The sequence below is a fragment of the Bubalus bubalis genome, chromosome 16 (genome assembly GCF_019923935.1).
Source record: "Bubalus bubalis isolate 160015118507 breed Murrah chromosome 16, NDDB_SH_1, whole genome shotgun sequence".
NCBI classification, from domain to species: domain Eukaryota; kingdom Metazoa; phylum Chordata; class Mammalia; order Artiodactyla; family Bovidae; genus Bubalus; species Bubalus bubalis.
In genome coordinates this window covers 27,110,191-27,126,996 of record NC_059172.1, presented here as the reverse complement: position 1 = coordinate 27,126,996, position 16,806 = coordinate 27,110,191, and the positions used below count along the sequence as shown (strand labels likewise).

Genomic DNA, 16,806 nt, shown 5'->3' with positions numbered 1-16,806 from the left:
TGTAGCCCACCAGTCTCCTCTGTCCATAGAATTTTCCAGGCAAGAATACTGGAGTAGGTCGAGATTTCCTACTCTAGGAGATCTTCCCAACCCAGGCACCAGACCCATGTCTTTTGTGTCTCCTGCATTGGCAGGTGGATACTTTACCACGGTGCCACCTAAGAAGCCCAAATCAAAGTTTAAGTCAGTTTAAGTTAAATAAAGAAAAAAAACTCAGTCCCTCAGTTCCACTATCCATATGCCAGGTCTCAATATCCACATATTGTTAGCAGCTACAGTACTGGATGGTACAGATAGAAAATAGTTCCAGCATCTCAGAAAGTTCTACTTGACAACACTGCAGTCTGGACCTTACTATCTCTCCAGTCTGGTTTTCTCTCAATAGGATATGAGATTTTTCTTTTAAATATTATAACAAGGCTCATCAATAAATTACTTAACTCTTTGTAATAAAGACATCACACATTGTTGTAGATGACCATGTAGAGCACAGCTAATCCATCTAGCAGTCTATACAGGAATGAAAAATTTGCCCTTAGCCAGATTATTACAGTGCCCAAGAGCTGAGAACTCTTCAGCTATAGTTTAGACGATCTTTCTATTCAATAATAAGAGCCCATAATGATGGGATATCCTAAAGCCAGTATGAAAATCTCATCTACCTCAATACTCTACAGTTTTCATTTGGAGCTCAATAAGCTTAAAGTTGTTTTCAATATTTTTTAAGATTCTAGATGTAGTCCATTTAGGTGTAAGGTTTGGAAAGAGGATATAGTGATTTATCATTTTTGTTTTTAACACTGATATTTTGCCCAGGAAACTTTTCTCTTTATGGGAAGCCAAATGACTTTTCTATCTAGGTAGCCAATAAGCAGTATTTATGACATTGATCACCTTCTTTTCACAGACCCTTATGATGGGTATCAAATATTACAATCTGGAGACTATAAATGCAAAGGCCAAATAGGAGTGGCAAAGCAAAAAACCATAAAATCCAATATTCAAAAGTCAAGCAGATCTCCTCTTTGAATAGAAGCTCTTTCACATAAATCCAACTCTTGTTAGAGAGCAGAGTGGTACAGCTCAAGCATGCTGGGCCCATAAAAACCAGCTCTGTTTGATTTCAGCAGAAATAGCTGAGGCATGAGGGACAGACATGGGAAACGTCATGTGTTTAAAAGAATAACTGGCATCATAGAAGGAGCATTAATAAGGGATCAGAAGATCTGTTATCTCCACAGTATCTTGAATGTAATTCAACTGTAGCATCCAACAAACTGTGTGCTTTTGTTTGGTTTGTCACCTATGAGTCTGTCTAATCCATACTGTTGTAGGTGGCTAACTTTCACTATTTTGCTGCTTTTACTTATTTTTTTATCAATTTTTATTATAGTTGCTTTACAACATATTGTGTTTTAATGGTCAGCTTCCATGTCCAATCTTCCATAAACCATGAGTTCCTGAAGACTTACTGCTATCACAATGTCTCTCAATATAGCAAAATATTAGGCTTATTGAGGGCTTCCCTGGTGGCTAAGTCGGTAAAGAATCCACCCGCAATGCAGGAGACCCAGGTTCAATCCCTGGGTCAGGGATATCCCTTTGAGAAGGAAATGGCAACCTACTCCAGTATTCTTGCCTGAGAAATCCCATGGACAGAAGAGCTTGGTGGGCTACAGTCCATGGGGTCGCAGAGTCAGATACAACTTAGCAACTAAACCACTACCACCAAACACCACCATCAGGCTTATTGAAAAAATAAACCATCAGAAAATTATTGGGTAGCTAATAGAATCAAGAAACACCAATAATGTGTTTACACCCTCCACCCCCCAAAAAAAATTATGATTATATTCCAAATCATTTTAATCTCATTATTACCACTTTAGCCAGCCTGCTCTGGCAAAACAACATGGCCCATCTTTTCCTCCCCATGGACAGCATTTGCTGACTCCCATGAACAAGTTGACCCCAGATAAAGCTTCTTACCAGTTGAAATAAGAGAAAGCAGGGGCGGTTCCTATCATGGCAAACACTGCCCCCCTCCCCCCAACCCCCAGGGATAGGCTGTTTTAACACATCACTCTCATTTTCTCTCTATTTGGAATTGAGTAATTTAACTTGGCTGTTAAAAATGCACAGTATTTCAAGGCTATTTCTAAGCAATATCCTGACAGAGAAGCCCTAAGGACTTATGTATCAAGAACCATCCACAAGCTACACATTCTCTTGACAAAGTGCTATAGTGAATACCAGTCATGGGTCTTGCACAGTGACAGGCAGAAAGCCTGAGTACACTGGCCTGGCTCCAAGGAAGAAGAGCTGGCAATTTGGGTATTTCTAATATGATTGAACTTTAGTCTGTCCCATGATAGATCAAAGGTCAGCTTCAATGAACTAGTTCCTTCTCTGAAGTTCTCATTGTATGTTAAAAACAGTGTTTTTAACACTGGTTTCTCCTTTTTCATAATTCACAGAGTGTCAGTACTGGGGCTCAGAGTTCCAGCTGCCTACTCTGGATTTTGAAGATGTTTTAAAAGATGATGAGCACGCATACAGGTGGCTCTCCAGCCTCAAGAAGGTCGGCATCGTGCGACTCACAGGAGCAGCTGACAAACGAGGAGAAGTTTTAAAACTCGGGAAAAGGATTGGTTTCCTTTATCTCACATTTTATGGGTGAGTCACCAAATAGTTGGTATTCTGCCATGACAGAGAGAGTTGGATATATTTCTCAGGCAGAGGACTCTTTTGATTGATGATATAAAAATGTCTACACTGTTTTGAACAGGAAGTAAAATGAGAGTCTAAAAAGTGGGATTTCTGTGAGCATGACTGGAATGACATCAGACACCAAAGATAGGGTAGTTAAAGGTGAAGAGTTTGTTTGCTAAGGCCACCACAACAGAATATCACAGATTGGGTGGCTTAAACAGCTGAAGTTTATTTCCTCCCAGTTCTAAAGGCTGAAGTCCAAGATCAAGGTCTTGGCAGCTATGGGCTTCACAGGTGATGCAATGGTAAAAAATCTACCTCCAGTGTTGCAGATGCAGGAGATTTGGGTTTGATCCCTGGATTGGGAAGATCCCCTGGAGGAGGAAATGGCAACCCACTCCAGAATTCTTGCCTGGGAAATCCCATGGACAGAGGAGCCTGGTGGGCTACACTCCACAGGGTCACAGAGTCAGACACAACTGAGTGAGCACACACGTACATTGGCAGGTGTGGTTCTTGGTGAACGCTCTCCTCCTTGCAGTTGGCCACTTTGTCACTGTATCTTCATATGGCCTTTCCTCTGGGTATCTGTACTCTTGGTATCTCTTCCTCTTATAAGGACATCAGTCCTATTGGACTAGGGCTCCACCATTGAGATTTCATTTAACCTGGAGTCCCTGTCAGCCCAGTGATTAGCACTCCACACTCTCACTTTAGAGGGCCTGGATTCAATCCCTGGTCCAAAAAAAAAATTTCATTTAACCTTAATCTCCTCCTTAAAGCCTCTTACTCCAAATATAGTCGCATTGAAGGTCAGCACGTCATCATATGAGTTTGGGGAAGACACTATTCAGTCCACAACAGGTGAGATCGAAGACTGTTTCTGCAACATGTTTTAAAAATATTCAGCTTTACAAAAGTGAAAGTTGATTCAGTTTTACCTCCCAAGAGTTGGTGCAAAATTAAGTTGGGACCTGAGGAAGTGAAACCAGCCAGCAGATGTGTTAGATAAAACTAACGAGCAGAAAATTAAGTCTACACACTTTAGCAAGTAACAGGAAATATTATAATCGATTTTAACTTTGGAACAAAAGGCTGTTTGCATAAGAATTGCCTGGAAGGTAACATTCATTATGGATAATAAAACACTAACAACGGGAAACACTTATCTGGAAATGGGGGCATTCATTAGGGTAAGCCTGTCATTTGAGATGAATACACTTATTCCTGGGCTCAGGGTAGAGGGCACTAAAAGCGAAAAGGACCTCCAAAAGGCAAAGGTCGCAGGCTGGTAGCACACAGGCAGTATTCAGATGTGTTTTGTTTGGCCCACATAACGTTGAAAGAAAATGAAATTAGTCATCTCCCATCAAAAACTGGGAGAGTTTACATTAAATACGGATCTGACTTTTCTTGAAAAATCAAATATAGCAACAACTGAGTTTAACCCCCTGCTTGCCAACAACCTGCAGGAGATATAGATATAGATATATTTATATAAAGGCTGAATCCTGAAGCGAGCACATTCCACACCCCAGTTTCACACATTCTGTCCCCACTCCTGCCTCAGACCTGCAAGGCCCTGCCAGTCTTTGACTTTGCCCCTAGGTCAGCTAATCGAGGGCAAGACCTCATCTGCAGGTAATCAGAAGGTCAAAAATCTTCAATCAGACTTCTCTGGTGGTACGGGGGTGAGAATCTGCCTGCCAATGCAGGGACACATTTTTTGATCCCTGGCCCAGGAAGATCCCACATGCCATGGAGTAACTTAGCCCGTGTGCTGCAACTACTGAGCCTGCATTCTACAACCGGGAACTGAAACTATGGAGCCACATGCCTCATCTACTGAAGCCCGTGTGCCCTAGGGCCCGCGTTCCACAACAGGAGAAGAAACTGCTGTGAGAAACTCATGCATCACAACAAAGAGTAGCCCCCACTCACTGTAACTACAGAAAGACTCATGAACAGCAGTGAAACCCAGAGCAGCCAAAAACAAAACAAATTTAAAAGTTTTAAAAATATTCAGTCCCCAGTGATTTGAACAAGTTTATTCATGGAAGAAGACTATCATGTTTAAGCTTGAATTACCTAGTCTCCATTCCCACCCCAGGAAGTTACAACTACTACCAGCAAATTTGTTGTACAAAATTTTTATCTGCTCTACATCTGCAAGAATTGAAGCTGCCTTTAGAGAAGGCAATGGCACCCCACTCCAGTACTCTTGCCTGGAAAATCCCATGGACGGAGGGGCCTGGTAGGCTGCAGTCCATGGGGTCTCTAGGAGTCGAACACAACTGAGCGACTTCATTTTCACTTTTCACTTTCATGCATTGGAGAAGGAAATGGCAACCCACTCCAGTGTTCTTGCCTGGAGAATCCCAGGGATAGGGGAGCCTGGTGGGCTGCCATCTATGGGGTCACACAGAGTCAGACATGACTGAAGCAACTTAGCAGCAGCAGCAGCAACAGCAACCAGGCCTGACCCTGCTTCGCTTCCAAGATCAGATGAGATCGGGTGCATTCAGATGGTAAAGATTCTGCCTGCAGTGTGGAACGGAGAAGGCAATGGCACCCCACTCCAGTACTCTTGCCTGGAAAATCCCATGGATGGAGGAGCCTGGTAGGCTGCAGTCCATGGGATCGCTAAGACTCAGACACGACTGAGTGACTTCACTTTCACTTTTCACTTTCATGCATTGGAGAAGGAAATGGCAACCCACTCCAGTGTTCTTGCCTGGAGAATCCCAGGGACGGGGGAGCCTGGTAGGCTACTGTCTATGGGGTCACACAGAGTCGGACACGACTGAAGTGACTTAGCATGCATGCATGCAGTGTGGAAGACCCAGGTTCTATCCCTGGGTTGGGAAGATCCCCTAGAGAAGGAAATATTCTTGCCTGGAATTGCACTCCAGTATTCTTACCTGGAAAATCCCGTGGATGGTGGATGTAGCCTGGCAGGCTACAGTCCATTGGGTCGCAAAGAGTCAGACACGATAGAGCAACTTCAGAGATAACAGCAGTTGAAACAGACAAAGGAGAGTTTTAAAATTAATAACAGCTTCGACTGTATTATTTGGTCTTTATTTTTCACAACTTTTTGAAATAGATGTTATCTCTGAGTTCCTTTTGGAAACTGGGGCCCAGAGAATTAAACTATATCCCCAAGGTCCTACAGAGAGTAAATAAGGAACCAAAGCTAGAATCTGGATCTGTTCAAGCCCTGGGCTTCCTAATCTACCTCACTAACAATAACAATATGAAGGAAGAACATGGAAAAGATGCTTTCAGGCACTGGAGGTAAACAGACCACTTCAAAACCAATCTTTTCTATGTTGTTTTACTTCATTTTTACTTGCTGACATCAGACTTTTGCATTGATGCCAACACATTTCATAAGTTCATTACAGTGGCCAAATTTGGGGGCTCTGTTACACTTGCCTAACTCCCACCTCCATGCATCACACTAAGGGTCAGATTCTTAGTCCTGATTTATGGCTTGTGTTTTGTTTTGTTTGTCAAAGTCTTAATAACTCAGCCACTGATCTCATATTGAGCAATTTACTGGAATAAATACTAAAGGCTTGTTGTCCAAACAAATCAGACTTCCTACTACTATTCCACTTCCTTTGCCCAAGATCTTTGCATCTGACCAAATTGTGTGTGTGCAAGGTCGTGTCCGACTCCACATGAGTCCCCTGTGGACTGTAGCCTGCCAGGCTTCCCTGTCCATCGAATTCTCCAGGCAAGAATATTGGAGTGGGTTGCTGTGCCCTCCTCCAAGGGATATTCCCAACCTAGGGATCAAATCTGCATCTATGATATCCCCTGCATTGGCAGGCAGGATTTTTACCAATAGCGCCACCTGGTCAGGATGCCCTGACCAAATAGGTTGCCTACTAAATCTCACCTTCAGCAGATGTCTTCCCTAAGACTCTCCAACTATACCACACTCCAGGACATGCCTTTCTTTCTACTTTACTTCTTTTTCCACTAATGATAACCAAAATCTCTTTTTTTGTTGTTTTTTATTTTTGGTAATTTCTAATCCCCAACTTCAAGAACTTACAGAAAACAGTTTTGCTGTTGCTGCTATTGTTGTTGTAGCTTAGATTTTGTTTGCTTATTTGCTTTGGGAGGGGGGTTGGCAACAGAATGAGAAAACTAATGTTTTCCCCAAAGTTATTTGCCTTTTCTATATTGAAGTTAGGGTAACATGAGATTTTTAAAAAGAAGAGATATTTAGGACAATGTTTCTCAACCTAGGCTGCACAGTGGAATAGCCAATTAAAAAAAACAAACAAACAAACATCTGAGTCCCATCTCCAGAGATTTTTTTTTTTTTTTTTTAAAACAAGACTTGGATTTGGCCTGGGTAGCAGGAATTTTAAAACTCAGCAGGTGATACTCATTTGCATCAAAGGTCTTAAGCCTCTGGTTGAGAGAAAGGGTAGTTCAAGAGAAGGCAGGTCTCAGTTGATATAGAGCTTGGGTTCTTTACAACCTCTGAATTCTCACAATTATGTAACTAAACAGAACTTGTCATGTTCTTCTTGGTACTGTGGTAATGCCTGGACATGACAACTTTATAACATAATCCATAGCTGCCTTATACAGGGTCTCTCCCTTTCATATCTTTATTTCTCTTCTGGCCTTACTCTTGTTTGAAAAATAACTGGTTGGTGAGTGAATGGAAAGAATAAATGAAGGCAATAAATAATGGAGACGAGGGACTGCCAAATGTATGAGAGGGACAGAGAAAGGAAAATGGGGAATGTTAAAGGTAAACTTTGCTTTCCATAGATTTTTCAAGAGCCTGGTTTCTACTCTTACTCACATGCCAAAAACAATAATAGCTTACTATTTCACACTTGCTTGCCTTGGGAAACTAATGCCCACCTAGTACCTTTCCTTTCAAATAGGGTTACTAGTTCGGACACGACTGAGCGACTGAACTGAACTGAACTGAAACTGAGAATTATAGTATCTGATTTGGGGTTCTAACTGTTATCTCCATTCTTATATGATTGGCTGGATAAATAAAAATAGTAGATTCCAGAACTTTGTGTAGTCTTAGTATATAGTAGGCAAGGAATAAATATTTAATGAATAAATTCTCACCTAGGTTTAAAAGGACTGTAAAGCAGTAGATGAATGCAATAATTATTAGAGGATTTCATAATTATAAAATTGTATTCACCTGAATCAAAATGGCAACAGCTTTGAGGGTAAAGCTTACATCATGTTCCACATGTGTATTTTCTCAGATACTTGTCATTTTTTTAACCGTGCGTCATCTAGATGATATTTTTTCATGCAGCCATGTGAAATGCTCAGTAAGCTTACTGCCTTAATGATGAAATCTTTCCTGGGAGAAAAGAATAAGATTTGGTAAAGAAACTCCCATTGTCAGTTTTGTCAAATATATATAAATGTGGAGCAGTATGTAAAAAGATAACATTTTCAGGAGGATTTAAACCTTTGACTTGGGGCAACATAGTTTTTCAAAGTTAAGGCCAAAAACCTCATCCCACATCCCTGACCCCCACCCCAAAGGAATAAAAATAGCTTTCTGGATCTTTTCTTTATTGAAGAAATTATATGAATTTTATGACATAATTTAACCCAATGGGAAATAGTCATTGGGTTAAACACTCCACTGCCACTGTCAAGTTAGAATAAAGCATTCAAGGAAGCATCCCATAGAGTAAATCTGAAAATAAGTATAATCAATGAAAGAGAATGTCTTGGTTGGCGGTATTGTCCTACACATCCATGCAACAATTGAATACTTTGCCATGTGCAAAACACCACACCAGCATTTTGTTCTGAGCCAGATTTGGGTTTCTACTTATGCAAAATTATCTTTGGTGATTCTTGTATGTGGTGCTGGTGGTTTAGTCTCTCAGCTGTGCCCAACTCTTGTGATCCCATGGGCTGACTGTAGCCTTGCCAGCCTCCTCTGTCCATGGGATCATCCAGGCAAGAATACTGGAGTGTGTTGACATTTCCTTCTCCAATTCTTGTATGTGGATGAATGTAAATAGTTGAGTTGACTTCATCTAGATAATGTAGAACAATTAGTGAAAGTTGCTCAATTGTGTCCGACTCTTTGTGACCCCATGGACTATACAGTCCATGGAATTCTCCAGGCCAGAGTACTGGAGTGGGTAGCCTTTCCCTTCTCCAGGGGATCTTCCCAACCCAGGGATTGAACCCAGGTCTCCCACATTGCAAGTGAATTCTTTACCAGATGAGCCACAAGGGAAGCTTATAGAACAATACATATCCCATAAAACCAAGGAATAAACTATCAAGGAGTCCTCGACTTTTGGCATTACAAATGAGGGAACAAGACAGGCAATATATGCCAACAATAATTAAAAGGTAGCATAGAGCTAAAGGATGGTGCTCTCCTGGTCTGCTGAAAGCATGGTGATAATGGGGTGATATTCAGCTATTAATATGCCAACTGGAGAGAAGGAAGCCAGGGCTCCTCAAATTTGCACAGGCTGCTGCTGCTGCTAAGTCACTTCATATCCTACTCTGTGCAACCCCATAAACAGGAGTCCACTAGGCTCCCCCTTCAAGAACACTGGAGTGGGTTGCCATGCTACCAGTGTATAAACAGATGTGATATTAATACATACATATTTAATTACAACTGTATAATTCCGTACAGCTCCTTCTCCCCACCACAAGCTAACTCAACATATATGCAAACCATTTTATCCACCAATGAAGCTGGCAAGGGAACAACTACAGCCATAGTTCTTTTCTCACTTTGCTAGGATTGCTTTTCCCCCTTCATGCTTCACCTTCTTTCTGGCATGCACCTCCCTCACTTTTCCATCTCCCTGCCTTAATCCTGTCTACAAACAACCTGTTCCAAGTCCTCTGTTTTTGGCTCCTTTTCGGTCTTTCATGCCCTTCTTGCTTGGCCTACTCATCTTTCTCTTCCTCTATTCTAACCACCACTCACACTACATCTTCCCTTGCTCTAGCAGCCTCTGCGACTCTAGGGAAGAGAACTCCTTTCCCAGCCTCAGCTCTACCAGCACCTCATTCTCAATCCTGGGCATTAGAAGAAAACAAAATATTAATAAGTACTTTACTCCACTTCCTATGAGCCAGTTTTGCATTCTGAATGGCTTATCCAGAAAAGAGAGTTGAAAAGTCTCCTCTCTCCCATATCTGTATATTCATAGCATCTAGTTAGGCATTTTCCTGTTTCTTGTAAGAGATTCCATTGTTATGGATAATGCATATAGTGTGGAAAAAAAGGAACTATTCTGTTGTAAGATATCACTACTGCTTGTTGGACTGTAGTAATGTTTACTGGTCATTGTCTTTTGAAACTCTAAAATATATGATGACACTGAGAAGTTCAGATGGTCTTCCCTAAAAAGGCAAAAAGATAACCTGAGAGTTCCTTCTCTAATTAGTTGGACAACTAACGTGTGTGTGTGTGACAGAGATGGGGTAGGGGAAGAGGATTCAACATCGTATTTTATAAAGTGTTTACCATTAGCCTCATGTATTAACGAGTTATCTTGCTGCTACTACTAGCCAGGACAACCTTTGACAATAAGTTTATTCATCGCCATTGCTACTTCATACTGAACTCCTTTCAGGTAGGAATGGTGGCCTGATTAGGCCACCACCTTTCTTTAGAACTAGCTTGGTGCTTCACACACATTTATCTCTCAGGAAATGTTAATGAAAGGGAATATAAGCTATGATGTTAAGGAATTCCATTTGATTAAGACATCAAAAATTCTTTTTTAGCATTATCGACATTTATCAGTCCTCAGTTAGAAAATTAACCTCATGAACAACTCACTAGAAAGTCAACCAAAAGAGAACACAAATTTCAACCTTAGCTAGCAAGATTCCTTTCCGCAAGTTCAGTTCTTTCTTCTTTCCAAGAATGTTTTATTTTCTAGCACAAGCAAGATGCAGTAACACATGCAACAAGGATTAGACTAATAAGATTAATAATACATTTTTCTGGAACAGTAACATCAGGGGTAAAATAAAGATGGTAAGAAAGAAATAAAAGAAAAGAAATTTCTGGATTTGGGTGGTAGCCAATTTTTATCTTGTAGAGACAAGCATGAACGTGATATAAATATTGAATAAAACTTATAAGGTCACAAACTGTAGTGGGAAAATATAAATATTTTGAAACACTTCATTTCAAAAAGTTTAGGAAAGAATTAAGGACTGAACACCCCAGACCATCTGTATTGCCTTACTGCCCTGAGAGCTGCCCACAGGACCAATAAGGAAACAGAGCTTAATCATGGCTTCACCACCACCTATTTGTAAGTGAAAAATTAGTCTAAACTTCTCATGTAATTTCCCAGAGTTCTATCATTCTCTTCTAGTGAAGACTTGTTTCTCTTTTCTAAGGGAGTGTTTTAATACCGATCAGGCTCTTCGAGGCCTTTGGATGAAAAGTTGCTGGAAAAAAATGTAAAATGCTACTATTATTGCTGACATTTGCATCTGCATGAGTGCCTTGCATGCAGGCTTCATCAGATGAATCAAAAAATATCAAACAGCAAATGTTTCTGTTGGGCTGTTTGTCAAATACGCTAGCCAGGCCAGTTAAGAATTAGCAATATTGAAGTGGCCTCTGGGGAAAACAAATATATCTCCCATCCAGCATTCACTGGATTTCTGCTAGCATTTCTGTAAGCCAGCCCAGCAGCATTTCACACATTAACTTGTTTTAGAGATTGAGGATGTACGAGTGAAAATATGATTATTTGGCATCTGGACCCTTAGAAATTACTCCTACTGTTAGTACTCCCTCCAAATCTGACTTTGAAACAGCTACTTGTTTGATGTACTTGTTACTATAAAACATTTCTAAAGTGTGGGGACTGAGAAGGGAAAGGAAAAACAAGTTTACCCATTTTGCTGACGTTTCTAGCCAAGCAATTGCTTCAGAAAACCACACAGCCCTTCTTGGATAAAAATGGTTTCTGAGTTAGAAAAGACCAATCTAGAAGCAATTCAGACTTGAGAAGAAAACAAAGAAATCTTGTCTGAGTTCTGAATTGAGTTGTAATTTCATCCTACTTTGTGAAAAATTTGCACTGAGATTTCTTAGTGAGTTGTTTTAAATTTAGCACAGTATTTGAGGATGGGAGGGAGGGTATTTAAAATGTGTACTCTTCTGAGTATTAGGGTTTCCTAAGCAGGACAGCATGCTAAGTTGTTTCAGCCATTGTGAATCCCAGTTTATGTTATCAGCCAAGAGCCAGTCCCTGGAGTTCCTTCTGTAATATTAGGTTTTGCAGTTAATGCCAACAAAACCACTTGAGTATGAGGTCATCTCATGAATGAAAGGAAAAATAATTTCTCTGTCTCATGCTCCTCTAGAAATCACTTGAGGAAATTTATAAGCTACCCTAATAAAGCAGTTGCTTCTCCACAAGCCCTCCGATCCCCGTTACCTCCTTGGTAATACTCTATGATGTCAAGACCAGCAGCTGCTGTTACTGAGGTGTGAGAAAATAGTTTTCCATTAAGCACCTTTTATGTGCTAAGTATTGAACTCCATGCTCTACATCATGAATCTTGACAATTCTGATAAGAATCATTATCCCCATCTTAAAGGTAAGGAAACTGAAGCAGAACAATCAGTTGCTAACTCAGGTTTACTTGACTCAGCCGTCTGCAATCTTGCCTGTACACCATGCTACTATGAGTGGTTTATTGTTATTAACATTTTCTCATAGTTCCTAGTGCCATAATAATCATTGACTATCAAATGTGGCTTCTACTCGTATTGCAAGCCCAGAGGCAGGAAAGTAATTTGACAGCCCTATGTGGAAAGTCCTCAAACTAAACCATAATGACAGCATCAGAATATGCATTCCTTCCCTTCTTCTCTATTAAGCTCAAATAATAGCCAACTGTTTATGCAAAGGGAAGATGACAATTGACAAAGAATCAGATAACTTGTTACAAGAAAAGATTAAGTTTATATTTTAATCTTTCACATTATTAATTAAACTATCATCCAGTTCTTGCTCTGGTGAAATAAATTAAGCAGTTTTCCATCCCCCAACCCCCCAAAAAACCATTACATATGCTTAATGTGGAATTCTCATAGATTTTTTTTTGCAATGGATTGCATTCTAAGTTTTTTATAATGAAGGCCTTTTGAACTTTGAAGCAAATTGCTGTAACTGTTTATGTTTTTAAAGGTAGTTGTCATCTTAGTTGTCATCTTCCTATCATTTATGTGTGTTCAGTCCCCTGCTGCTGCTGCTGCTAAGTCGCTTCAGTTGTGTCCGACTCTGTGCGACCCATAGATGGCAGCCCACCAGGCTTCCCGTCCCTGGGATTCTCCAGGCAAGAACACTGGAGTGGGTTGCCATTTCCTTCTCCAATGCATGAAAGTGAAAAATGAAAGTGAAGTCGCTTGTCGTGTCCGACTCTAGCGACCCCATGATCTACAGCCCTACCAGGCTCCTCCGTCCATGGGATTTTCTAGGGAAAAGTACTAGAGTGGGGTGCCATTTGTCCAATTCTTCATGACCCCATGGACTGCAGCCTGCCAGGCTCCTCTGTCCATGGGCTTTTTTTCAGTCAAGAATACGGGAATGGGTTGCCATTTCCTCCTCCACAGAATCCTCCCGACCCAGGAATCAAACCCTCATCTCATTCATTGGCAGGAAGATTCTTTACCACTAAGCCACCTGGGAAGCCCATCTTCAACTTGATTGCTGAGAGTATTATTAACCTTTAAAAATAGATGATAAAAAAAATACTTCTCATGGTAGAATATAATATGGATAGAGAAAAATCACATAAAACAAATGTATAGTTTAATGAATTACTAAGGCAAACACTCTTAAATACCATCCAGGTCAAGAAATAGAACACTGGCAGCCACTCTACAACCCACCCACAAGTCCTAACCAATCACAAACCTTCCTTTTCTCCCCCCTGTAATAGCTCCCTTGAATTTTAAGGTATTCACTACCATATTCACTTACATATTTTTCTAGTTTAAAGTATGATCACCCCAGTGTGACTCCCTTATCACTAAAGTTTGGATTCCCAACTTTTTAGTTTTCTGATACCTTTTTTCCTCACCTAACAATTGATTCTTTTTGTAAATATAAATTTGTTCATCAGCACCAGTGCTACACCAATGTATTTCTATTCACTTTAGTTGCCTGAAGCCCATTCTCTTGTAAATTTCTCTGGAAGAACTCATGGGAACAATATTCTCTGAATTCTTGCATGTTGAAAGCAGCTTAAGAACTTTATACTTGAAAATCAGCTTGGCTAAATATAAAATTCTTGGCTTATAACATCTCTAATATGTCCATATGATTTTATTAGTAATTTCTTTTCCTTGTAAGTAATTTGGTATTTCTACCTAGATCCCCTCAGAAGATTTTTTTTTTTTTTCGAGAGTACTGATTTTATAGACTATGTCTTGGTGTTGGTTGCTCTGAGGCAACTTTTTCAGAGAGTGTTTGATGATCTTTCAATGCAAAGTGTCAAATATAACTTTTTTAATTTTAAGCCTTTTTTAAATTGTAGTTTCTAGAACTTGCTGTTTTTTAATTTGGGTTTCTTCTTTTGAGGACATCTATTATGTATATATTAAATCTTCTTTGCCTATCCTCTTTTTTTTTAATTTTATTTTTTATTTTATTTAACTTTACAATATTGTATTGGTTTTGCCATATATCAAAATCTTTATTTGTTACTTTCTCTCCAGTACTTCTTATCTCTTCCCTCTTTTTGACATTTAAATTCTTCTCCCTTTCATCCTCTAGCTATCTAAAGGCATTATTTGTTATGCTTATTTGATCTTGCATTTCTTCTAATTTAGCCTTCCTTTTTAAAAAAATTTTAATTTTTTTCCTTTCTGAGTATACCGCCCCATTTTTAGTTTCTAATTCTTATGTGAGTTATTCTTTCATGTAGTGAATCAGAGTTTTCTGGATTCATCAGAAGTAATTATATGTAGAAAACAAATTAGAAATAGGGATAATGATAATATTTTATGCTCATCTTTTGGGGTCATATCCTTCTGGTACATATTGTCTGTGGGTGTGCTATTTTGATTTATTCTTTCCCTCTAAAAAATAAATATGAAACTAAAACTTAATCATTTCTGTGTTGCTCATTTTTATAAAAAATTTGTTTTCTTAACTGTTAAAAGGGTATATGATTCAGAAATCTTTTGTAATTTATGGTTTTATGCCAGATATCACAGTGATGTCTGATAATATTCTTTTTCTCCTTCTCCCAGTCCTTCTCTTTTGCTTTCATTCAGATCTTTGTCCTTTGTCCCTGTAATATTCAATTTGGGGTCTTTTTCTTGGAAGGGAGCTTTATCATGGAAGGGAGTTTGGTAAGTTTTTAGAGTTTATGGGGCCCAGACTATTCCAACTCCTTACCATAGGCCTCTTGTATTCAGCCATACTGGAATGTGAAAAACCTCTCCCGGACTTAATTGTCATTCGCATCCTTACCATAGACCTCTTGTATTCAGCCATACTGGAATGTGAAAAACCTCTCCCGGACTTAATTGTCATTCGCAAATTGCCCCACTGCACTTTCCAGTGAATATGTTTGTGATTTGGGAATTTTCCAGATCCATCAGATATCTAGAACCTTCTCTCTGCTTCCTCCTACACAATTGCTGATACCATGTATTATGGCTTTGGAGGGTCCATCTCTATACCCTAATAGAATGAGATTTTTTGTAAGACTTTGCAGGGGTATAAGAGAATCAGAAATGTGAAGGGAAGCCAAGAACAGCCATGGAGCAAATCCTCTTGGTCCAGCCCACTTGACATCCTCTCTCTCATCCTCTGGCAGACCGTATTCTCTCCCTCCACTGGGCCTTCTCATAAGCTATTTTTTTCTGGCTGTGATGACCCTTATCAGTCCAGTTCACTTGCTCAGTCGTGTCCAACTCTTTGCAACCCCATAGACTGCAGCATGCCAGGCCTCCCTGTCCATCACCAACTCTCAGAGTTTACTCAAAGTCATCTCCATTGAGTCAGTGATCCCATCCAACCATCTAATCCTCTGTCATCCCCTTCTCCTCTCACCTTCAATCTTTCCCAGCATCAGGGTCTTTTCAAATGAGTCAGCTCTTCACATCAGGTAGCCAAAGTATTGGAGTTTCAGCTTCAACATCAGTCCTTCCCATGAACATTCAGGACTGATTCTCTTTAGGATGGACTGGTTGGATCTCCTTGCGGTCCAAGGGACTCTCAAGAGTCTTCTCCAACACCACAGTTCAAAAGCACCAATTCTTAGGTGCTCGGCTTTCTTTAGCGTTCAACTCTCACATCCATACATGACTACTGGAAAAACCATAGCCTTGATGAGATGGGCCTTTGTTGGCAAAGTAATGTCTCTGCTTTTTAATATGCTGTCTAGGTTGGTCATAACTTTCCTTCCAAGGAGTAAGCATCTTTTTATTTCATGGCTGCAGTCACTATCTGCAGTGATTTTGGAGCCCAAAAAAGTAAAGTCTGACACTGTTTCCACTGTTTCTCCATCTATTTTCCATGAAGTAATGGGACCAGATGCCATGATCTTTGTTTTTTGACTGTTGAGCTTTAAGCCAACATTTTCACTCTCCTCTTTCACTTTCATCAAGAGGCTCTTTAGTTCTGTCATCTGCATATCTGAGGTTATTGATATTTCTCCCGGCAATCTTGATTTCAGCTTGTGCTTCATCCAGCCCAGCATTTCTCATGATGTACTCTGCATATAAGTTAAGTAAGCAGGGTGACAATATACAGCCTTGACATACTCCTTTTCCTACTTGGAACCAGTCTGTTGTTCCATGTCCAGTTCTAACTGTTGCTTCCTGACCTGCATACAAATTTCTCAAGAGGCAGGTCAGGTGGTCTGGTATGCCCATCTCTTTCAGAATTTTCCACAGTTGATTGTGATCCACACAGTCAAAGGCTTTGGCATAGTCAATAAAGCAGAAATAGATGTTTTCCTGGAACTCTCTTGCTTTTTCGATGATCCAGCAGATGTTGGCAATTTGATCTGTGGTTCCTCTGCCTTTTCTAAAACCCAGCTTGAACA

At 40.1% G+C, this 16,806-nt stretch overlaps 1 protein-coding gene across 3 annotated transcripts in view; it reads left to right on the top strand.

Moving 5' to 3' along the window:
* Positions 1-16,806, top strand: part of BBOX1 (gamma-butyrobetaine hydroxylase 1) — a 75,766-nt gene that overhangs the window by 34,499 nt on the left and 24,461 nt on the right. For all 3 annotated transcript variants that reach the window (XM_044929326.2, XM_044929325.2, XM_025266338.3), the window contains one exon: positions 2,478-2,676. In XM_044929326.2, the coding sequence (XP_044785261.1) occupies positions 2,478-2,676 (199 nt within the window). The remainder of the gene's footprint in view (positions 1-2,477; positions 2,677-16,806) is intronic.